At 42.0% G+C, this 20915-nt stretch overlaps 1 protein-coding gene across 3 annotated transcripts; it reads right to left on the bottom strand.

Moving 5' to 3' along the window:
- Positions 1-6514: 6514 nt before the first annotated feature.
- LOC127758040 (3-hydroxyisobutyryl-CoA hydrolase 1-like) lies at positions 6515-19211 on the bottom strand. Of its 3 annotated transcripts, none has more exons than XM_052283658.1 (15): positions 19190-19209; positions 18980-19096; positions 15116-15196; positions 14920-14988; positions 14402-14465; positions 14125-14204; positions 13945-14028; positions 13709-13793; positions 12436-12525; positions 12138-12276; positions 10358-10418; positions 10180-10278; positions 7299-7400; positions 7179-7220; positions 6515-7074 (listed from the first exon to the last, which is right to left on the bottom strand). In XM_052283658.1, exons 2-15 carry the CDS (start codon positions 18986-18988, stop codon positions 6937-6939), a joined length of 1143 nt encoding a protein of 380 aa, XP_052139618.1. In that variant the 5' UTR covers positions 18989-19096; positions 19190-19209; the 3' UTR covers positions 6515-6936. The 3 variants fall into 3 exon arrangements, 2 of the variants coding, with proteins under 2 accessions (XP_052139618.1, XP_052139619.1); XM_052283659.1 differs by having other exon boundaries at positions 12138-12259; positions 12440-12525; positions 19190-19208; XR_008013576.1 differs by lacking the exons at positions 6515-7074; positions 7179-7220 and having other exon boundaries at positions 7557-10278; positions 12138-12259; positions 12440-12525; positions 19190-19211.
- Positions 19212-20915: the final 1704 nt, after the last annotated feature.

The raw sequence follows: 20915 nt of genomic DNA, 5'->3' as shown, positions 1-20915 counted from the left end.
CGAGGAAGGTAGCCCACCAAACCAAACTAACTGATTGTGGAGTTAAAAAGTAACTGGCGGAAAATATGGCGGAAACGAGCCGCACAGACCATACGTCCAAGCAAAGCCATGTGAAAAGTTAAAGTTTAACTGATACAAAGAATGATGCGCTTCGATGTTTTAGATAATGAGTTAATATTTTACCTTTGTTTCGGTCGAATGACAGAGCCATGGTTAGCTTGAATTATGGGTTGGTGGTTGGTTATGATGTTGATGGCATGAAGTTAAAAAATAACTCGCATAAACCGATCGCTGATCTTTCTACACGTAGATAAAATTTTACTGTCTGCAATTAGGGGCTCGATAAGATCAGAAAAAATTCAATCCCCATTATACTTAACAATATATTTACTGCTCGTCCGTATTTTTCGTTTTCCTCCCGATCCAAATTGTTCATATTTTCCGTTTTCCGTTTTTCTGCTACTATTCCTGGTTTTCCGTTCTAGCATATCCCTCCCTATTCAGCTTTTACTTCAGTAATTTTTTTCACGTACAGTTAAATCTCACATCAATCCACAGTAGATTTTTTACTTGCCGAAAGCAAAACTTCATAACTCATCGTCCATTAGTGACTCCATATCCATCGTTTAGTGACTCAATAATAGTAATTTTTTTACTCCACGCATAATATGTGGATTGCACTTTTGATGGAATACATCATGTTGCATCCAATGATATGAATCACACGTTTAAAAAGCTGGGTACGGTAAATCAGGCGGTGGCTTCGCTCCTACTACAAAATGCGAAAAACAAACAAAACAAAATACAAAATATCTGCCTCCGACGACTCCTGTGGTAAGCAGTTTCTCGGAGCCGACGACCACAAGGAACTCCTCCCGTCCTCCCGACGCTGCACATGCACCTGATTGCTCGCCGGCTTCCACCTCCATCCCATCGATGATCGATGGCTGCATGTGACCGGTCGCCGGGGGCTCCAGTCTATCGCCGCCGCACAAGGTGAATGCCACCGTGCACTGGCGGCGACGTGAGAGGGATGGATGGGACTGCTGTGGATGGTGGGCTGCTGTCTCCTCCACCATGGTTCCCACCACCCCGGATCCTACCACCCTGATGGCAGCCATAGACACGGGCGACGGGGCCTGCCCCATCTCTGCGCTCCTCGTCATGAGGGATACATCGCTGCCCTCCTCGTCATCTAGAATTCTAGATAAACTCCATCTGCTGCTCGTCGGTCATCGTTAGGAGGACAATGAATGAACCATGTGAGGAGCACGCCGCCGTAGCCGGATCCACGGCCGCACCGCCTGCAACCGCGCCGGATCCGCGCCGCCGTAGCAAGAACCATGCGCGTGGGATGCGGAGCGGCGGCCGGATCCGCCAACGCCTCACCTCCCGCTTGTCGTCGCTGCGCCTCCGCGCCTCCCGCCCCGTAGTCGTCCGTCGCCGCTGCACCCGCAGTCGCGCCGAATCCATCCCGCCGTGGCGCAGAGTGGCGGCCGGATCCACCGTCGCCTCGCCTCCCGCCTGCAGTCGCCCATCGCCGCCGCCGCCGCCGCCGTGCCTGTTGACGCTGCACCCACCACCACCGCGCCCGTCCACGCACCTCGGCGTCGCCAGGATCCGCTGCTCCTCCTCATCCCAGAACCGCCACCGCCACTCCTCCTCGACGCCGCTCCTCCTCGTCCCTGAACCGCCGCTGCCGCCGCTCCTCCTTGTCGCCAAGCTATCACCGGAACCACCTCACCACTGCTCCTCATCCCCTAACCATCGTCGCCATTCCTCTTCTCTCCACGAGGAACCATACGCTGTCGCTGATCCATAAAATGTGGAAAGGGAGAGGAAAGAGTGGGTGGATGATTTCTACGATGCGAATCCGTAATATGTATACCAGATAAAGTCAGTATGTCGAGTTAAAAAATAACACAACGTGCAAACGTCGTTGGATTACAACACACATTGGCTATCTCGCTAACAGTTAAAAAATAACTGGCTTCGTTTTTAACAATTCATTGTATAGTTGAGTTAAAAAATAGCTCAGGGTGCAAACACTGTTGGATCATAAAGACACACATTGGATAACATTAAATTAATTTGGATCATAAAGACACACATTGGATAACATTAAATTAAAAAATTACTCAGATATAGGAGCGGGGGAGGGGCGTAGGGGTGAGATCAAGATTGGTCGTCGGTGAGTTAAATTTTAAATTCGTACTATGGACCTGGTGGGGAGCAGGATAGGAGCGTGGGTGAGTGGGAATGGAGGCTGTATCAGGTGTTGTTTAATACGTAGCACCTTAAGGTGCCATATAGTAGTTTTACATATATATATATATATATATATATATATATATATATATATATATATATATATATATATATATATATATATATATATATATATATATATATATATAATAATGCCACGTCATTCGCAGCTCCTGATTGGCCAAACACGCAATCCACATGCATCGATGCATTATGGCAAGCATGCGAGACTTTGACTAATTAGCACTTTAACACCACACAAACAAAACTCAGTATTAACCGGTTAAAACTCTTCTATGTACGTGCTCCGATCTTCTCTCTACTAATTTATTTATGCAGTGATCGATCGATTGAGTATCCATGGAGGGGGGACCTAGCTAAATTATTACTGTCATGAATTGACTGGATCGATCTTGAACGGCCATTAGTCACAGTAACTGCACTAATTAATCATCACTTCTCCTGGCAAGTGCTGCGTCTCGTAAAAACTGGTACCAATATGGCATTAGCTATTCCTGCTAGTACAGCAGTACTGCAAAACTACTTCACCCGTCTCCTCTAAAGTTTTTTCAATAAAATTAAATAAGAAACTATTTATAATTTGTTGAGATGAGTAAGTAAATAAAGGAGTAAATTGCGTTGACGGTACAAGAAATTAGTAGGTGGGTGCGATTAGGTGAAAAACTTGAAAACCGAGCGTAGTGGTACAACAACTTAGTTAGATGGGTGCGCTCATGGTGTAAAAGTTGTCACGTAAACAAAAATTGCCACATTACTATTCCACCTTAGCACAATTGCCGTATCGGCTTTAACACGAAAGATCTATCTCATTTTATAGAAAATCCCCTAATATGATTTGTTGACGTACAAATATATCCTTTTATATTTCTTGACATGATCCTGATCGAGAGGTGGTTGTGCTGGTCGCGACGCAGCGGCGGCGGCGACGTAGCGACGATGGTGGTGGCGGCGGCTGCGGCAACGATGACGACAACAAGGGAAGCCGTGCAACTACATCGCGGCGGCGACGAGGGCTCTGTGTGCCGCACTAGTTCAAGCCCTAAACCATAACCAAACCAATTCAAGTCCAGAAACTGCTGCTGTCGACATGATTGCCACAAGCTTTGGGATGGCTCTGACTCGGCGAATTCTTGGAGCAGCTGCTCCTTGTTATGGTAAATCACTTGCTGATGGTTGTAGATTTCTATTTTTCGTTCAATTGATGGGGGATTGCAAAGTTAAGGTCTCATTGATCTGTACGATGGCTGTATTATTTTGGTCTTTCACTTGAATATCCTGTTATTTGTTATTACAATGCAATGAAGAGATCTAATGGTACTAGCCACGAGATTGGTAGTACTGTAATTATTGTGTTTCCTGTAGCTGTATACAATATAAGAGTAATATTGGCAATGAGAAATTCTTGCTAGATGTATTTTGTACCCTTATCAGCAGCATATAATTAGTTCAATAATCTGCAAATAATCTTAGTGTATTATTTTCCTTATGTGGGTATAACACATCACCAATTATTTTGTATTGCAGGCCATGAGAAGGAAGAATTCACAATTGAACTGCATCATGGTGGGGTTTTTTTTTCCGGAGTTGGCAGTAGCAGAATTTATTTGGATGAGAAGGTGGCTGGTTTGATCATTGCGACACTGACACATGGTCTTCCTTATGGCTTGATGATTTTATTGAGGCATAGCTCCTGCGTCTGCTGGTTGCTTGTCGTGCGCGACAGGAGGTCCGGTGGGGATCCCGTGTACTCGTCGTGTCCGGTAGGATTCCTAGTACTCATCGTGTCTGGCGGAGGTGGCGCTGCTGGCTGTGGACGAGGAGCGAAACAAGGACTTGATATTGTCGGAGACTCAATCTGCACCCAGCGAATGTGGAAGGAAGGAGCCAGCAGTGGACGCGGCGCTGGTCATGGCGCCGCCGGTGTTGCCGAACCTGTAGGACGTCGAGGTCGCCTGCTAAGTAGCCTCGGGCTGCTCCGTCGATGCCGCGGCGGGCGGCGGCGGGGCCTCTAGATCTTTCTAATCTATATATCTAGAAGATTCATTAACATCAATATGAATGTGGGAAATACTAGAATGACTTACATTGTGAAACGGAGGGAGTACCAAACAATGGGAAAACAGATACATCTGAAAAAGAAGTGATTGGAATATAAAAGTTACTAGGAACTTTTCTGTAAAATGAGATGGTCAATGCTAATGTGGCACTTTCGCTGAGGTGGAACAATGGCGTGGCAACTTTTGCACCATGAGCGCACCCACCTAGCCAAGTTATTGTACCGTTACGCTTGGTTTTCATGTTTTTCACCTAATCACACCCATCTACCAAGTTCTTGTACTGTCAACGCAATTTACTCTAAATAAAGAAATTAAATAATATATAGTTATATTTCGGGATAAAATCTAAACGCAAAAAAAGTAAAGTAACTATATTATGGGATGGTGAGTCGGTGAGAGTATCAATCAGGTTTTCTTTAGATCAGGGTGAAAAGGTTTACCGTGTCACATCGGATATATGGATATATACATTTAAAGCATTAAACATAGACTAATAACAAAACAAATTACAGATTTCGGCTGTAAACTGCGAGACGAATTTATTAAGCATAATTAATCCGTCATTAGCAAATGTTTACTGTAGCACCACGTTATCAGATAATGGAGCAATTAGCCTTAAAAGATTCGTATCGCAATTTACACGTAATATATGCAATTAGTTTTTTTCCCTATATTTAATACTCCATGCATGTGTCAAACATTCGATGTGATAGGGTGAAAAATTTTGTCTAGAGTTTAAACGGGCCTTCAATGTGAAATTTTCCTTTTGGCAAACAGTAGTACAGTTGCAGAGAGCTAGCAGTAGCACTCACTGCTAGTGCAAATCATCAATCAATAACCAGCCTGACCGTACCATTTTTCTCGTTTTTTGAATTTTTTTTGCTCCTCATTCCGTGCGACACGTAAAACACTGCGGGGAGAGGCTCCTCAATTGGGCGTATAGACTGCCACTGAGCAGTTTCTTCGGTCAAATCCCTGTTCCCCATGCATGTGATCTGCCTAGTGTCCGGTTTGTCTCCCCGCGCATCTCCGATTTAGCCATGCATGCATGCCACGCGCATATTAGGTATTTTGCAAAAAACTTCTTGTCCATGTATAAAATTTTGATCTGACCCTTACCCTGCCTAAATGCCTGTTATGTTTTTATTTAGAAAACCCCTTGCCTTTCAGAGAAATACAATAAGAAGAAGCACGGTATCGGCTCTCTGTCTTCGATTTTGTTTGAACGGGGAAGCTGATTACCGCATCGCGCACGATTGTACTGACGCGAGCGATAGGTGACAGATGAAAAATTACCGCAAGTCTTACGAAATTTTTTATTAGGTATAAATATAGATTTATTTATTTTAGACAAAGAGAGTGGACCTTCGGGAATGCTACTAGACAGTTTTGTGCAACCCCCCCTCCCTCCCTCTACCTCTCCACCTTATTTCCTTTTTTATCACCACATTATTTTTCTATTTTAGTAAATTTATACACCTAAAGTTTACACATCTAAAGTTTAGAGACTAAAAATTTATAAGTCAAAAGTTTATATATCCGATTCAAATTTGAATTTGAATTCAAATATTTTTATATATATAGTATTTCTATACATCTAAAGTTTATACACCTAAAATTTATAGACCTAAAGTTTATAAGTCAAAAGTTTATATACCCGTTTCAAATTTGAATTTGAATTCAAATATCCAATTCAAATTTGAATTTGAATTCAAATATTTTTCATATATAGTATTTCTATACATCTAAAGTTTATACACATAAAGTTTATAGACCTAAAGTTTATATACCTGATTCAAATTTGAATTTGAATTCAAATATTTTCTATATATATAGTATTTATGTACATCTAAAGTTTATAGATCCAAAATTTATAAGTCAAAAGTTTACATGCCCAATTCAAATTTGAATTTGAATTTAAATTTTTTATATATAGTATTTCTATACATAAATTGTTCTAACTTTTGTTTTTCAAAAAATTTTATGTGGTGTACTGTAATAGAAAGAGAATAAGGGGAGGAGGAATAGGGGAGAGGAGGGAGGAGTACAGGGGGAGGGGGGCCGGATCCGATCGCCTGGCGCTCGATCGCCATTAGGGCCCCCCGTGGACCTCTCCCATTTCATCAACGAAATGCAATCAGTTCAAGTGCATTACAAAACTCACTCGATACTAGGGATCTACCTTTCCGAGGCCTTACTTAAAAAACAACACAGTGCAAACTTATGAATTTCTTTTATACAATATATAAAAGATTACCTAGAATCTACAAGCAGAAGATAGCTTCAAAGCCTAATAGGATAGCCTGATAGCGGTATCATATGGGCCTCCGTTATGCAGTTGGGCTTTGGCTTGAAGCGTACCTTCACTCTTTGAAAAAGCACAATAGCGATACCAATATAAGCATCGCATGAGACTGAGATGGACTTCTCTAAATTGCTACTAGTAAAATTGTTAACCTATAGTATTATGTTTCAGCTTTATTATAAACTTCATCGCTTGTCTCCACATATCCCTCAAATTGGGGACGATCTGTTTGTTATTAAGAAGCACCAACAAAGCCTTCAGTTTTTCACCAGAGGCTTCATTCAATCAAAGCTTGGGAACAAGCCTCCTTCCATGGGAACGTCTAGGAGGTAGGTCCAAATCTTCCCACTCTGGATCATCGACTTTGGAAAAATATTTTTCGACCACCTCGTCGTGCACCTCTTCCAACCTTGGAGGCATCCACTGCAATTAGCAAAGATGTCAGGGTTAGATTTAATGCTATGCCCATGCCAGATTAGACAATATGTGAAGAACGAATTTTCTGACAAACAGGATGTTAAGCTGACCTTTGGGTTTCGATCTCTATCCAACAATATAGCCCTGCATCCCTGCAATAGGAATTGAATCGTCCAAAGTATGTTCATCTTAAGTGAACATGTCATGGGGAGATGTAGATAGATATTTACCTCAAAGAAGTCTCTACTGAAGTCACCACGCATCACATGGCAAACCATTCTATATTCTCGACGTAAGCATTCACCAACAGTTTGTGTTCGCCCTTCTCTTATCTGAACTCACAGTAAATACAACAAGCTAAGAACATAATGGGGGCACAGATGGCTAGCGTCTCGCGAACTACATATACTACAGTAAAACAAAGACCTTCCCTACTGAATGTTAGGTGTAAAACAAACTTTTCTTAGAGACTAAGCTCCACTTTAGACCTTAGTAGGTAGTGATAGCTGGAGGTTTGACACCTCGAAGCTCATGGTGAGATTGGAACTCCCATTTGACGCAGTAGTAATTCTAATCTCTTGGATAATGTGGAAAGAACAGAACGCTCAGATGTTCGATGGTGCCAGCAAATCGGCCTCTGAGGTATTCTGCTGCATCATAGAAGAATGGACTTAGCGTGATGCATGTTTGGGAGGAATGTTGATCACTGAAGTGCGCCGATAGAGGGCTGCCCTGTTGTGGCAGCAACCAATTCTGTGCCTCTCCCGGACTTAGGGCCAATTCTGAGCTTTTAAGTTGTGTTCCTGTGTTAGGGTGATCCCTAAACAACCATGTTTGTTGTAAACAATACTTTACTCCTCTTGATCTTAATAAAATTGGTCAGGGCTTCCTTCGTTGTCGGCCTGGTGAAAAAGACCAGAACTCCCAAAAGATAGGTCACATGATCTTAAAAGGCTAGAAACTAACCATAACACTATTTTCTATCAAAATTGTAGTGGTTATACAAAGTGAACCATCTAACTGCTTTGTTCCGCTAGTTGTAGCGAGCGCGCATTTCCGGCCCAGAAGGCCCAGCGCCGCTGCGCCGGCGCGCGCGCCTTCGCTATAATTTTTTTCGTTTTTTTACCCTTTTTTTTCCTTTTTTTCTCACTTTTTTCTGATTTTTTTTATCTTTTAGCATATTTTGAGTTTGAAAGTTTTTAAATTTGGAGTTGAAAATTGTCAAATCTGAACTTGAAAGTTTTTAAATCTCGACATGAAAGTTTTCAAATCTCGATTTGAAAGTTTTCAAATTGAAAGTTTTCAAATTTTCAAATCTGCACTTGAAAGTTTTCGAATCTTGAGTTGAAAGTTTTCAAATCTCAAATTGAAAGTTTTCAAAATTTTCAAATCCGGACTTGAAAGTTTTCGAATCTCGATTCTCGAGTTGAAAGTTTCGAATCTGAGTTGAAAGTTTTCAAATCTCAAGTTGAAAGTTTTCAAATATGAGTTGAAAGTTTTTAAATTTTGATTTTAAAATTTAAAACTTAAATCAAAAGATTTCAAATCTAACTTATACCAATGGAAGTATTTTGAGTACCAATTGAATTTTTTGAAATGAATTGAATGAAGAAGAGTTGGAAGAAGAAAAGTTTTCTCAACACGAGGGAAAAGGTCCCTTCGAAATTGCATTATTGTAAGGGGATTTTGAGTATTTATCTAAAGGAAGGAACAAATGAGGATAAGAGAAAATTGCTTCTAATTTGTCCAAGTGGGATATATGGCGTAAAATTTTTTTAATCTATTAGTAAAAAAATCTCCCAAATCTTTCCTAATTACTATCATTAGTGTTAAGTATATTAACTAATATAGGTAGTTAAGACTAAAGGGAAGGGGGGAGTGCTAGCCAGCAACTTTCCTAGTGCCCACGCGCGCGCTAGCCACCCCCTCCACAGTTTCCGCCGGACGGGATGTTGTGAGAAGGGCACTAACTCTGTCCCAAACAGTGTACTACTATAGGCCCTACTAAACAATACTCCCTCCGTCCCACAATATAAGGGCTTTTGAGTTTTTACTTGCAACGTTTGACCACTCGTCTTATTCAAATTTTTTTTGCAAATATCAAAAATGAAAAGTTGCGCTTAAAGTACTGTGGATAATAAAGTAAGTCACAAATATAAATAATAATTTTTTTAAAAAAAATTGAATAAGACGAGTAGTCAAACGTTACAAGCAAAAACTCAAAAATCCCCTATATTATGGGACGGAGGGAGTACTACATTATGTTTTTCAATAGATGACGCCGTTGACTTTTTGTCAGACGTTTGACCATTCGTAATTATAATTTATTTTGTTATGAGTTGTTTTATCACTCAACGTACTTTAAGCATGATTTGTATCTTATACATTTGTATAAAATTTTTAAATAAGACGAATGATCAAACATGTGTTTAAAAGTCAACAGCGTCATCTATTAAAAAACGGAGGGAGTATTTACCTACACAAGCTTGATCAGGAGATAGGGAGGATCCGGCAGAAGCACGGAATTCCTCTTGTAGTGAAAATCAGATCGGTTCTATTAAGAATAGGTCATAAGCAAGGGTAGAGAGGCTGCAAGCTCCAAGTCGAACAGAAAGAAGCAAGCAGGGGGTGTTGCCATAGCACGCCAGAGATCAAGCGTAGGCAACCAAACTAAATAAGGCTTAAGAAAGTAGTTGGTGTTTTTAAGCTGGCTGCCTTTTCTAGCACATGTACTCTTCTGTGGAGTGAACGAGCCTTGTCTTCCCTCCAACGACTAGTTTCAAAGACATTTACAAAGCTTTTAGAACTGGTATGCCCATACATGCAATTTGACTATGCAAAAGCTATAATCCTAGAAGGTTTGTTTTTTTGGCTATAGGGCTGATCTGTTGTGCCAACTGCCAAGACAAAAGAGTAGGGTTCAGTTCATAAAGCTATCTGAAGTATGCGCTTGAGCAATATAAATACTGGTCATATGAAACCATATAAAGGATTGATGGGTCTAAATAAATAGTAGTGCCTTACACTACAATAATTTGCATCAGAAGGCACCAAGATAGAATGACTTGAGTAACATAAAGACATATGCTTTGGAAATGTTTGAGAGGATACCGATCTCAAGGATATTTTCATACTAGTAGGAGAAGCCTTCCTCATGGACTGGATTGCAGAAGCAATCCATTCATCAGCAACATTTGGAGCCTCTTGTTCCTAACATGATACACATCAAATTTAGCACAACAGAACTGGAGAGTCCATAGAAAGCAAATGAGGACTTAGCATAACTCACAAGAGAGGCTATGATTTCTTCTACTGTTTTTTTGGAAAAGCATTTGTTGATGATTTCTAGCCTGCAATCATATGACGGAAGTAGCAGATATGGATTAGGCAATAAAAGTTGACCTGAGAATGAAATGAGAAAACAAAACCTTGAAATGAAAGAGGAACAAATGGAATCTCCTGATAAACTATAATAAGTCCTTCCAAGTTACAATGCACTGACAATTGCCTTTTTGGCCTTCAAACAAGATTAAGAAAAGCAATACCCAAAAATGAGTTCAAATGATCTGAACGTAACGAGGTTGTGGCCTAGGGAAGCCACTGACAATAAAGATGAGGAGAATATAGAAAACACACAGGTAACAGGTTAGGCCGTTAGGGCATAGGGAACGGCTTATTTAAAGCCAGGCCAGACAACCATTACCAAGCTTTTTGATAAGTTGAAGCCCATCCATCTATTGAAAGAAGACACAAGATGTGGGAAGTGCATGCTGTTGCTTTCCTACATCTCCCCCATTCCAATTCCTTACATTTCTCCGCTTGGCCTTCTCCGTCGGCTACGTCAGTCGGTTCATACAGCGACCGACGACGGAGCACCAGCAGGCTGTGAAGAGGATCATCCGCTACGTTGCGGGGACTCTCGACTACGGTCTCTACTACCCGAGGTGTCTTGGCAAGGCACACTTCGTCGGGTACAGCGACAGCGACTACACCGGCGACATCGACACCAGCAAGAGCACGAGCGGGATTCTCTTCTTCCTCGGCAAGTGCCTCGTTAGCTGGCAGTCGGTCAAGCAGCAGGTGGTGGCCCTGTCCAGCTGCGAGGCCGAGTACATGGCGGCCTCCGCCGCTTCGACCCAGGCGCTCTGGCTTGCTCGACTGCTTAGTGATCTCCTCGGCAAAGACACTGGAACGGTGGAGCTCAGGGTGGATAGCAAGTCCGCTCTGGCCCTGGCAAAGAACCCCGTTTTTCACGAACGGAGCAAGCACATCCGGGTGAGGTACCACTTCATCCGAAGCTACTTGGAGGAAGGGAGCATCAAGGCGAGCTACATCAACACCAAGGACCAGCTTGCGGACTTGCTCACCAAGCCTCTTGGGAGGATCAAGTTCCTCGAGCTCTGCTCCAGGATCGGGATGGCCCAACTTCCCCACAAGACGACGCACAAGACTTAGGGGGAGAATGTTGGATAAGTCTTTGTGGTCCTTGGTGTGGTCCTTGGTCGTGATTCTTCTTTTTGCTTTTGGGTAGTTTCACCTTTTTCAGGACAGCGTCTACCCTTTAGCATATTTTTCAGTTGCTAGGACAGCTGCGGTTAGTAGGACAGCAGCGGTTAGCATCTCCTTTATGCCTCCTTTATGCTTTATTCAGTTTGGATGCCCTCTAGGACAGCATCCCATTCAAATTTCGAATTTTAGACTAGGAGGGTGCAGCAATAGGCTAGCAGCCAGCTATGGCTATATATATGTATCCAACCTCCCTCGGGTAGGTATGGCTTTTGTGTTTTGTGAATGAAGAAAACCAGAAAATTGCCCCATCCCGAGTGCCATCCTCTTCTCAATGAGAGTAACCATTGAAATTCTAACATCTGTAGCTACTAGTAACTTAAAAACTGTAGATTAATCAATCTAAATTTAACATGCCAAAAAGGATTTATACGACAAGATTACTTGGTGTGAACCAGAATATCCCACCTGTCCAGGATACGTCATTTTTACAGGGTACACAAAGGAAGTAGAATAAGCTTGACGTGCATGAAATGGTAATGTCTGGACAATTGCACGCTTACCTATTCAGAGCGCTTTTTTCTTTCAGAGATGGTTGTTGCGAATATTGATCGATAATTCCACATATAGCAAATGGATCAGATGTATCAACCTTTTTAAGTGATTCTTCTAGCAAAGACAGCCTCTGCAAGAGTGAGTGCACTAGTAGGAATTAGAAAACCAGCAATACTCGGGTTATCTATAATCACACTTGGAACAAGTCAAGTGTGTAGGACATGTTATAACAGTTGACTTCCAAACATAAAACGAACAAATATGTGGTCCCACACTGAACATAAAATTCAAAAGCCACTGGCAGACCTACATCTGAAGATACAAAATGAGTTGCTAGGCCACAAGCAAGCATTTCAGCAGCATCCAACCTTACACCAGTAATACCAACATACTCTCCTGAGAAAGACATAACAACAAATCAGTGAAAACGATCTCCAATGATAGTTTCCCATCAAATTATAACTTTGTATGGTGTAACTATAACAAATTCACCATTATATTAAAATTCAACAGATGAATCCTGTGGACAGGCAATAAAAAATCTGGCCACATACATTTCTTGTTTTTACCAGATCATGATGGAGGTTTGGCCAAAATTTATTAAGATGATGGGAGAAACAGAGTGGCCATATATATTTCCACACCCACAAATTTTAAAATCATGTAATAGTATGATCATCCTAAATAAAAAATAGGGACTGTCTATACATCTGTTGACAGAATATCCCACCTCCAATCTTTCAAATTTTGGACCATTGGATATGCTTTGAGATTCGTGCACAGCCTTAACCCTAACCTTTTTTCTCCCGTTCCTCTCCCCCTCGCGCATTCCGCCGCCGCCGCTCCCCTCGCGCGCCCATCTCGCCACCACCTAATCCGCCGCCGCCGCCTGCCTCGCCGGCTGGCCGAAGGGAGTCAACGGCGCAGGCGAGGTCCCCCCGGCCGGCGCCCTCCCCTCCCCCTCCCCCTCCCCCTCCCCCTCCCCTCCCTGTCCTCTTCTTCCCTCAAGCCGATGGCAGCCGTCGTCCCCGTCTCTGGCTGCAGGGCGCCACCACCGGCCGCCTCCTCCTGACATATCTTCCGCTTTGCCCCCGTCTCCTACACCGGCCCACCGCGAGCTTCCGACCCCGCGGCTTCGGCGGCGCCGCCGCCACCTCGCCGCCCGCCCGATCCGCCGCCCACCGCCGGGCTACCGCCTCCCACGGCCATCCCTCTAAAGCCGGCGAACTCTTCCTCCTCTTCTCCCCTCCCCCTCCCCCCCTCCCACCCCCACCGCACCCCGGACCCTAATTCGTCGGCCCTCTGCCGGAGTTTGGGTTCGCCGGCGCTGGCGCCGGAGAAGAAGAGGTGGTCGCTGGAGTTGGAGAAGAAGAGCACGAATCGTGAAGCACATCCAGTGATCCAAAATTTGCAAGATTTGAGGTTGGATTTTCCCTAAAAAATAAGCACACAAGGATGCATAACTGCACATGGGTTTCCAGTATTCATAATCAGTTTTAGACATTGCAATGAGAATTCATATGATCATGTGTGAAAGTTCAATTGAATAAAGGAGATATGAGATAGGAAAAAAGTTCACCATAGAACCCAGGAAGTCGAGATAGAAAATATGAGGCCCCAATATCTGGAAAGAGACCCAACGCTGTTTCTGGCATAGCAAAAACCTGTATAAATAGTAGTAAAAATACAGAGTCAATCTCTAGGCATATTCTGGTAAGCTGTTTATCCCATGAAAAGAATCAAACAAGCTTTTTATGCACACCAGCTACATCCTTTTTGAAATGATTCATATAGAGTTTGTTCCGTAATATATACCGTGCTATCTGTGACAACTCGGAACCTTCCATGTATAGAAACACCAGCACCTCCACCCATGACAATTCCAGTTAGAAGCGAAACCTAGATAAGAGTGTTGTAGCATTCAGTGGTAAGAATTGAGCAATAATGACAACAATTATGTGGACAAGCAGTTTCAAAGCCATAGCGACAGCTTACCTGAGGTTTGCTATATGTTGCAATGATATAGTTTAACAGAAATTCATTTCGGAAAAAATGAGCACCATATTTCCAGCTATCTGATATAAGAAATGCATAGTAAAACTAATTAGATGTCAAGAAGAAAATTCTCTATATGTTGCATGTTAACAGTGAATTAGCATATAGCATATGGAAAGGCAAAGGAAGTCAAAGCAAAACAGCTAAAAGCCAAAAATAAACCAGCTCAAGATATTTGACATCATAGTCTCAAGGATGCATCATATGTGTTGTTTACCATTATTTATAGACCGGACAACTGCAGCAACATCTCCACCTGCACAAAATGCTCTTCCTTTTCCCTGACAAAGGAAAAAACAAGTGATGACAAGAATGGCAAGGAGTTATAAAAATCAAGCTGAGCACAAACAGCAGCAGTAAAGGTAACAGCAGGAGGTACTAAAGATGGAATTATCCCAATAAGTCAAGACTCATATATCAGCAACAGAAAATCAATTACATTTCATCCCGGCGAAAATCAATTACATTTACAAATGGCAAAAGGACAGTTAGCATGCAACAAAAGGCACGGGCAGCATTGTTGTTTTACGTTACTACAACTTGGTTGTACAAACTTCAATAAGCGGATGAAACTTTGAATTCATGATTTTGGAAATTTAATCAGGCAATTCATGTTTGATGTTAGCTACTACCTCGTTATTCATTTTTTAAAAAAAGATAAGCCTCTAAATACATTGTTCAAATATGGACCACATTAGATATTTCATTATTGTAGGACTCAAACATGATCGTTACCTTCACAATCAATAGTTTAACTCCATCATCTTCCTCATAAGCAGTGAAGCACCTCAAAAAACACGTTATCTAGAAAATGAAAGCAAAAAAAAAATTCTCAAATCAGTGTTCCTGCACCCTATATATAGCCACTAATACCATATATGCCCCATTACTTATTGAATCATTGTCATGTTTTTGTCTTTAGAAGTCATACCATTTCAGAGGAGAGGGCATTCAACTGCTTTGGCCTATTCAAAACCAATGTCCGTGTTACACCATTTGCTTCTACCAAAACCTGGCAAAAAGAGAAATAGTAGAAGATATTCTCAGTAACAGGTAGAACCAATCATAAAAAATATGACATCTTACAGATAAGACTTGTGGTAGACAGCACATGAAGAAGATACAGATTGTAACAATAGTTCCCAATATGATAAATTGTTACATCGAATGCCAGAGTGTGGCCATTTGGCCGTTTGGCAAAAAAAACATGAAATAGGAAAATTAAATGCCTAATAACACGCACAACAGACAAAACCGAACAAAATTAGAATGGAGTTTAAACTCTCCATTCTGCTTATATATTCCTTAAAATAGTTGTGTTCTTGAGGCCAGTTGAGACGAACAGAGGATACAGAAACAATCTGGGTCAAACACAAGACTGCTATTTTTTTTTTATTTGTAGGAATTCTATGGCAGAATGGTTTGAAGTTGAATCCTAAGATAAAACCGACCTCCCCAGATGTAACCAGTGTTACCGGGACACGCGAGTCCAAAAAAATTTTCCATGTCGACACGCATCCCCGTGTCAGCTCGTGTCTGACACGGTTCGACACGCATCAGACACTACTAGCGGTGTCTCTCTCAGCTGCCATAGGCGAGCAGTGCCGGTGGTTGTCTGGCAGACCTGTGGGAGAGGATGGGAAAAAGAAGGCAGAAGAGAGAGAGAGAATGGGATGGGAGAGCTCGGTGGGAAAAGTAGCTGCGTGCGTGCGTTTGCAATGCACAGGCATACTAGTAGTACTCCAGAGACAACTAGTAGTACTCATGAGTAGTATTGGTAGTGGCATGTGGATGGCAGGATAGCAGTGCGTTTTTTTGTGCACAACTGCACAAGGGATCCTCTACACATGAAATTCACTTATTTTGGCTGTCAGTGTGTCCTAACTAATAAAGAAGATAGGATCTTCTGTGCAGAATAATGTGTGACACCATATGTTTTAGTGTTTTACTGACTAAGAGTATGTTTTATTTGATGATATATATATAATATTTTCACTAAAAATCATATTTATGGAGCGAGTCCCCGAATCCTATTTTTTCTTAGCTTGCCGAGTCGGACTCCGACACCCGTGTCAGTGTCCCGGTAACACTGGATAAGTAATTAGCATAATCTGTTTGCAGTAACCTAGTCGAATTTCTGAATTGCCTGTGAACTACTACAAGAGTATAATATAAAAATTAGTAGAGTGAACGAAATATGACCATGTATGTGACTACAATCGCCATGGTGATTAAAGAATAATAAAACATTCACGCCATCCATAGGCAATTGTCTACTACAGTTGTACACAGCCGCATCAACAATCAAATTAGAGATCAGATTGCTGCTACAGACGCAATCGAGCATCTTAAAACAACCTAAATGGATCAATTGATACGACCGAATCGAATGAGGAAAAGTAGCGCCTAATTCGCGGATGGTTGATTGGGCTCCGATCCGTGAGCCAACGAGGCAAAGCGCAAAAAAACCAGGAATCGAATGCAGGAGTGAACGACGAGGTAGGGGAAGGAGGAGGAAGCGGCGAACTAAACTGGTCGGAGTCGGCGGGAGGCATCTCCACGCGGTCTCAGAGTCAGAGGATGCAAGCAGCAGTGACGACGAGGAGGAAGTCAAGTGAAGTATGACAAGCAACCAAAACGTTTGGATTGAATATATTTTTGAGATTTACCCTACCCGTGGGATTCATGTCAGTTAGGTTTGGTTGCTTGTCAAAAATATATCCAGTCAAAACGCTTTGGATGCTTGTCATACTTTACTTGACTTCCTCCTCGTCGTCATCCCTGCTTGCATCCGCTCACCAGGTTAGTTCGCTGCTTCCTCCTCCTTCCCCTACCTCGCCGTTCACTCCCGCGTTCGATTCCTGTTTTTTTTTTTTGCACTCTGCCTCGTTGGCTCACGGATCAAAGCCCAATCAACCATCCGCAAATTAGCCGCTGATTTTCTTTATTCGATTCGGTCGTATCGATTGATCCATTTAGGTTGTTTTAAGATGCTCGATTGCATCTGTAGCAGCAATCTGATCTATAATTTGATTACTGATGCGGTTGTGTACAACAGTAGTAGACTATCGCCCATGGATGGCTTGAATGTTTTATTACTCCTTAATCACCATGGCGATTATAGGCACATACATGGTCATATTTCATTCGCGCTGCTAATTTTTATACTCTTGTAGTAGTTCACAAGCAATTCATAAATTCGACTAGGTTAATGCAAATATATTATGCTAATTACTTATTACATCTGGGGAGGTCGGTTTTATCTTAGGGTTCAGCTTCAAACCTACTCCCTTCAAGCATCAGACCTACTCCCTTCATCCAACTCCAAATTGGCACCTTCAAACAAAATAAATCATGGAAACTGGAAGCGAGAGGAACCTGGTGAGTCAGTTCTGACTTCTTATATAGGAAACATAATAAGATCTAATCTAGCAGTAAGCAGTTACCAAAACTCAAAAGACTAACCGACTAAAGATTGATACTAGTACCACAGTAATTGTTCATTGATCATGTGACAGCACCAAAGTTTTAATGATGAAGTACTGAATTCCAACCACACTATCATACACGAAGGTAAGTTCTGCTTCTAGACGAACTATGAAGAACTATCAAGCCACCGAAACTAGAATATCTTTTTATGTCAACGTGAACATATCTCCCAGATCCTCAAAAGATATCCATTGCAGAGTCAAATCATTTATTCTAACTTCATTCATAGTTGACATATATGATCATGCACACCATGTTCCATATTGTTAATCCATGAATGAACAACATTTTCATGGGAAACTAAACATGCATCATTTGTAATTTAAGATAACGCAAAAACCTTAAAATTCATGGACATGGAATAAATTTCACCATTGAAAAGGAAGCAAGGCAAGATACTGAATTATGTGGAAGATGACAAATATTACCACAAAAAAATAATTGACCACGAGGAGATTATAACTCATGAAAGATTATAAACAGATTATTATGTATAAATTAAGTATTAATAAGTACATGATACTCTCGAGGATGTGGCATCTCATTGACTTGGCAAAAAAGACACTAAAACTTATCACCAATTAAGAAGAACTTACCTTCCAGTCCAATTAGGCACTGCTATATTTCAAGATCGATACTTCATACAAGGCCCATTGTAGAAGAGACATTAGTTTATACACTTAAGATGTAATAAGCGAGGAAAAAACCAGCACTCCCTTGACGCAGTAAAATTGTGTTTCAGTCAACAAAATGCATTTGCATTGAAGCATTTTTGTGTAAAAGAAATTCATTTCAAGTTTATGGAAACTATTAAAAATGAAATGAACAAATGCTGGAACCAGTTCTAGAAGGTATCAATAAAATGACATCAACACAAACCATAAGAGGACACAAATTTAATTAAGCTGATTGAAAGAAATCACAGGTTTACTCAACAAGAACCAAAAAACACCTTCTATATTTCTAAGACCTCTATTATCAGGGAGCACAGAAAAACATATTGAATTATACCAATCATATCATACGAAGATGGTAAGGTCATGCTAGAGACAATAGGTTCGATAATACACACCATGATTCCAGAGCAAGTAACAGAAATTCACTTTCAACGAAAAAATAATCACAGCATGACTAGAATGGAAATGCATAAAGTACAAATTTAGCATCTCATCATCATATTGCATCACCCAGTTCTTCACAGCATGATTGAATTGTACAATCATTGTGTGATCACAGCATCATCTAATATCACTAGTTATTTACAGCATGAAGGAACAGTTAAAAGCAAAACACAGAATCACATTACCTGACTCATAGCTTGCTTAATAATATCTTTTGCCGCTTCTATCTGCTTCTTATTCCCAGTAATACGTACAGTTCTTTCTGTCAATGTAACACCTTCCAGAGGATGTTGGGGAATCAACTACATGAACATTTATGACCACGATCAAGCCTAAGTTGATGTAAGCATCGGCCATTACAGCATAAGAAGTAACCTCGGTAGGAGGAATCTTGCCGTTCACAGCATCTACAGATGCCTCAGCAGGAGCAGCGTCACTGTTCTCTGTAGCTACCGGCTCATCGACCTTCGCGGAGGACTCGTTGCTCTGCACGACACCTGATTCAAAGAGAGAACACAATCAGATGAAACGGACTATAAACCCTTCGCGGATTATTCAAGCACCGAATGAATTAGAAAACACACAAGCATCATCCCGTGAGACGGAAAACCCTATGCGCAAAACACGCGGGGAAGGAGGGAGGCGGGGGGGATGAGGAGATCCACCTTCGCCGTCGCCTTCCACGCGGGGCCGATTGGCTTCCTCGCCGCCGCCGTTGGCGTCGGGGGCGGCCTCTACCTCCTCGATGCTCGCCGGAGATCTGACAGAAACCGAGTAGTAGGGAGGAAGAAGAAAACACAGCAAGAGAAAGAAAGAGAGAAGCAGAGCACGGGTAGTATTTTTCCTCTCTCTTTTTCGATATGCCTACAGGCTGGCGATTTATACACCACACACCCGACTCAACAACCCTTAGCCCCATAAGCCAGTGTCAGAAATCAGTACATAGACTCAATATGCTATAGCCACTCGAAAACGTCTTTTCGCAGTACGTCTTCAGTTCGGCACACCTCCTTCGGTCGTTGCCAGTAGCTCATCCGGCACAGGCATAACAGTTGCCCCTCCCCCCTGGAATTGGAGCTTGTCCCCAAGGGATAGCATCCGAAAATCTAGTGCGAACAACGTCAGCATCCTCCCAGGTGGCCAAAGCAGCAGGAAGAGAACCCCAACATGCTAAGAACTGGACCACGGCAGCATTGTGCTTCTTCACCATTCGCCGATCCAAAACTTCAGAAGGAATGAAATTGGCAATATCCAGTTGATCAGCCGTGGACAACTGAGAGCACATCGGTTTATTGTCAGGAACAAATTGCTTTAACTGGGACACATGGAACACCGGATGAATGGCCACCGAGCCAATTGCCTGCAAGATTTCAAAGGACCCAAAATACTTGAATGCCAATTTAGGAAAGGGACGAGAGACCACTGAGCGCTGAGCATATGGCTGTAATATCAAGAGTACCAACTTAAAAAGAACGAGCAGTGCGCTTTGCATCCGCTAACTGTTTCATATGGTTCTGAGCGCGAGCCAGATGATGTTGCAACATAGATGAAAACAGAGCATGTTCTTGCAGTAGAGCAGTAGCACCAATGTCACCATCTTCGTCAGGCTCAGGTACTTAAGGCAAAAGACCATAGGTGGGATCACTGCTATAAAGCCTTGTGGGGAGATCACTTCAATGCTGAATGAAAACTAATATTGTACCAGTACGGAGCCAAAGGAAGCCAGGAACTCCATTTAGTGGGGGCTGAAGCCACAGCACAATGTAAGTACATTTCCAACCTCTGGTTTACCCGCTCAGTCTGTCTGTCTGACTGGGGATGATACGCAGTAGTTAGATTCAAAGGAATGCCAAATCTCTTGATCAAATTGTAACATACCCGAAATTCTAGGACTTAAAATTTCTTGTTAAAATAGTTAGAGGTTAACTTCTCCAATTTTTGAGAGCCAAAAATTTCCGTTTTAATTTAGGTGATGACCAACTTAAACCATTGCATGATTAAAATTTGAGAACAAAATAAAACCTTTTCATTCCCAACATTAGACTAGAAATGTGCATAATGCATGCCTAGGCTCGAGTCCCTTGTGCATTTGGATTTTGGGCTCGCTTTTCATAATAGGTC

Source organism: Oryza glaberrima, chromosome 12 (genome assembly GCF_000147395.1).
Source record: "Oryza glaberrima chromosome 12, OglaRS2, whole genome shotgun sequence".
Classification (NCBI taxonomy): domain Eukaryota; kingdom Viridiplantae; phylum Streptophyta; class Magnoliopsida; order Poales; family Poaceae; genus Oryza; species Oryza glaberrima.
This window is presented reverse-complemented; position numbering and strand designations above follow the sequence as displayed.

Bases quoted from the DNA above. Each gene is read 5' to 3' on its own strand.
- LOC127758040 (XM_052283658.1), bottom strand. The intron at 12,277-12,435 runs GTCTGCCAGTGG...AATTCCTACTAG, and splicing joins TTTTGTATCTTCAGATGTAG to TGCACTCACTCTTGCAGAGG. The intron at 10,279-10,357 runs GTGAGTTATGCT...GTATCATGTTAG, and splicing joins AAGAAATCATAGCCTCTCTT to GAACAAGAGGCTCCAAATGT.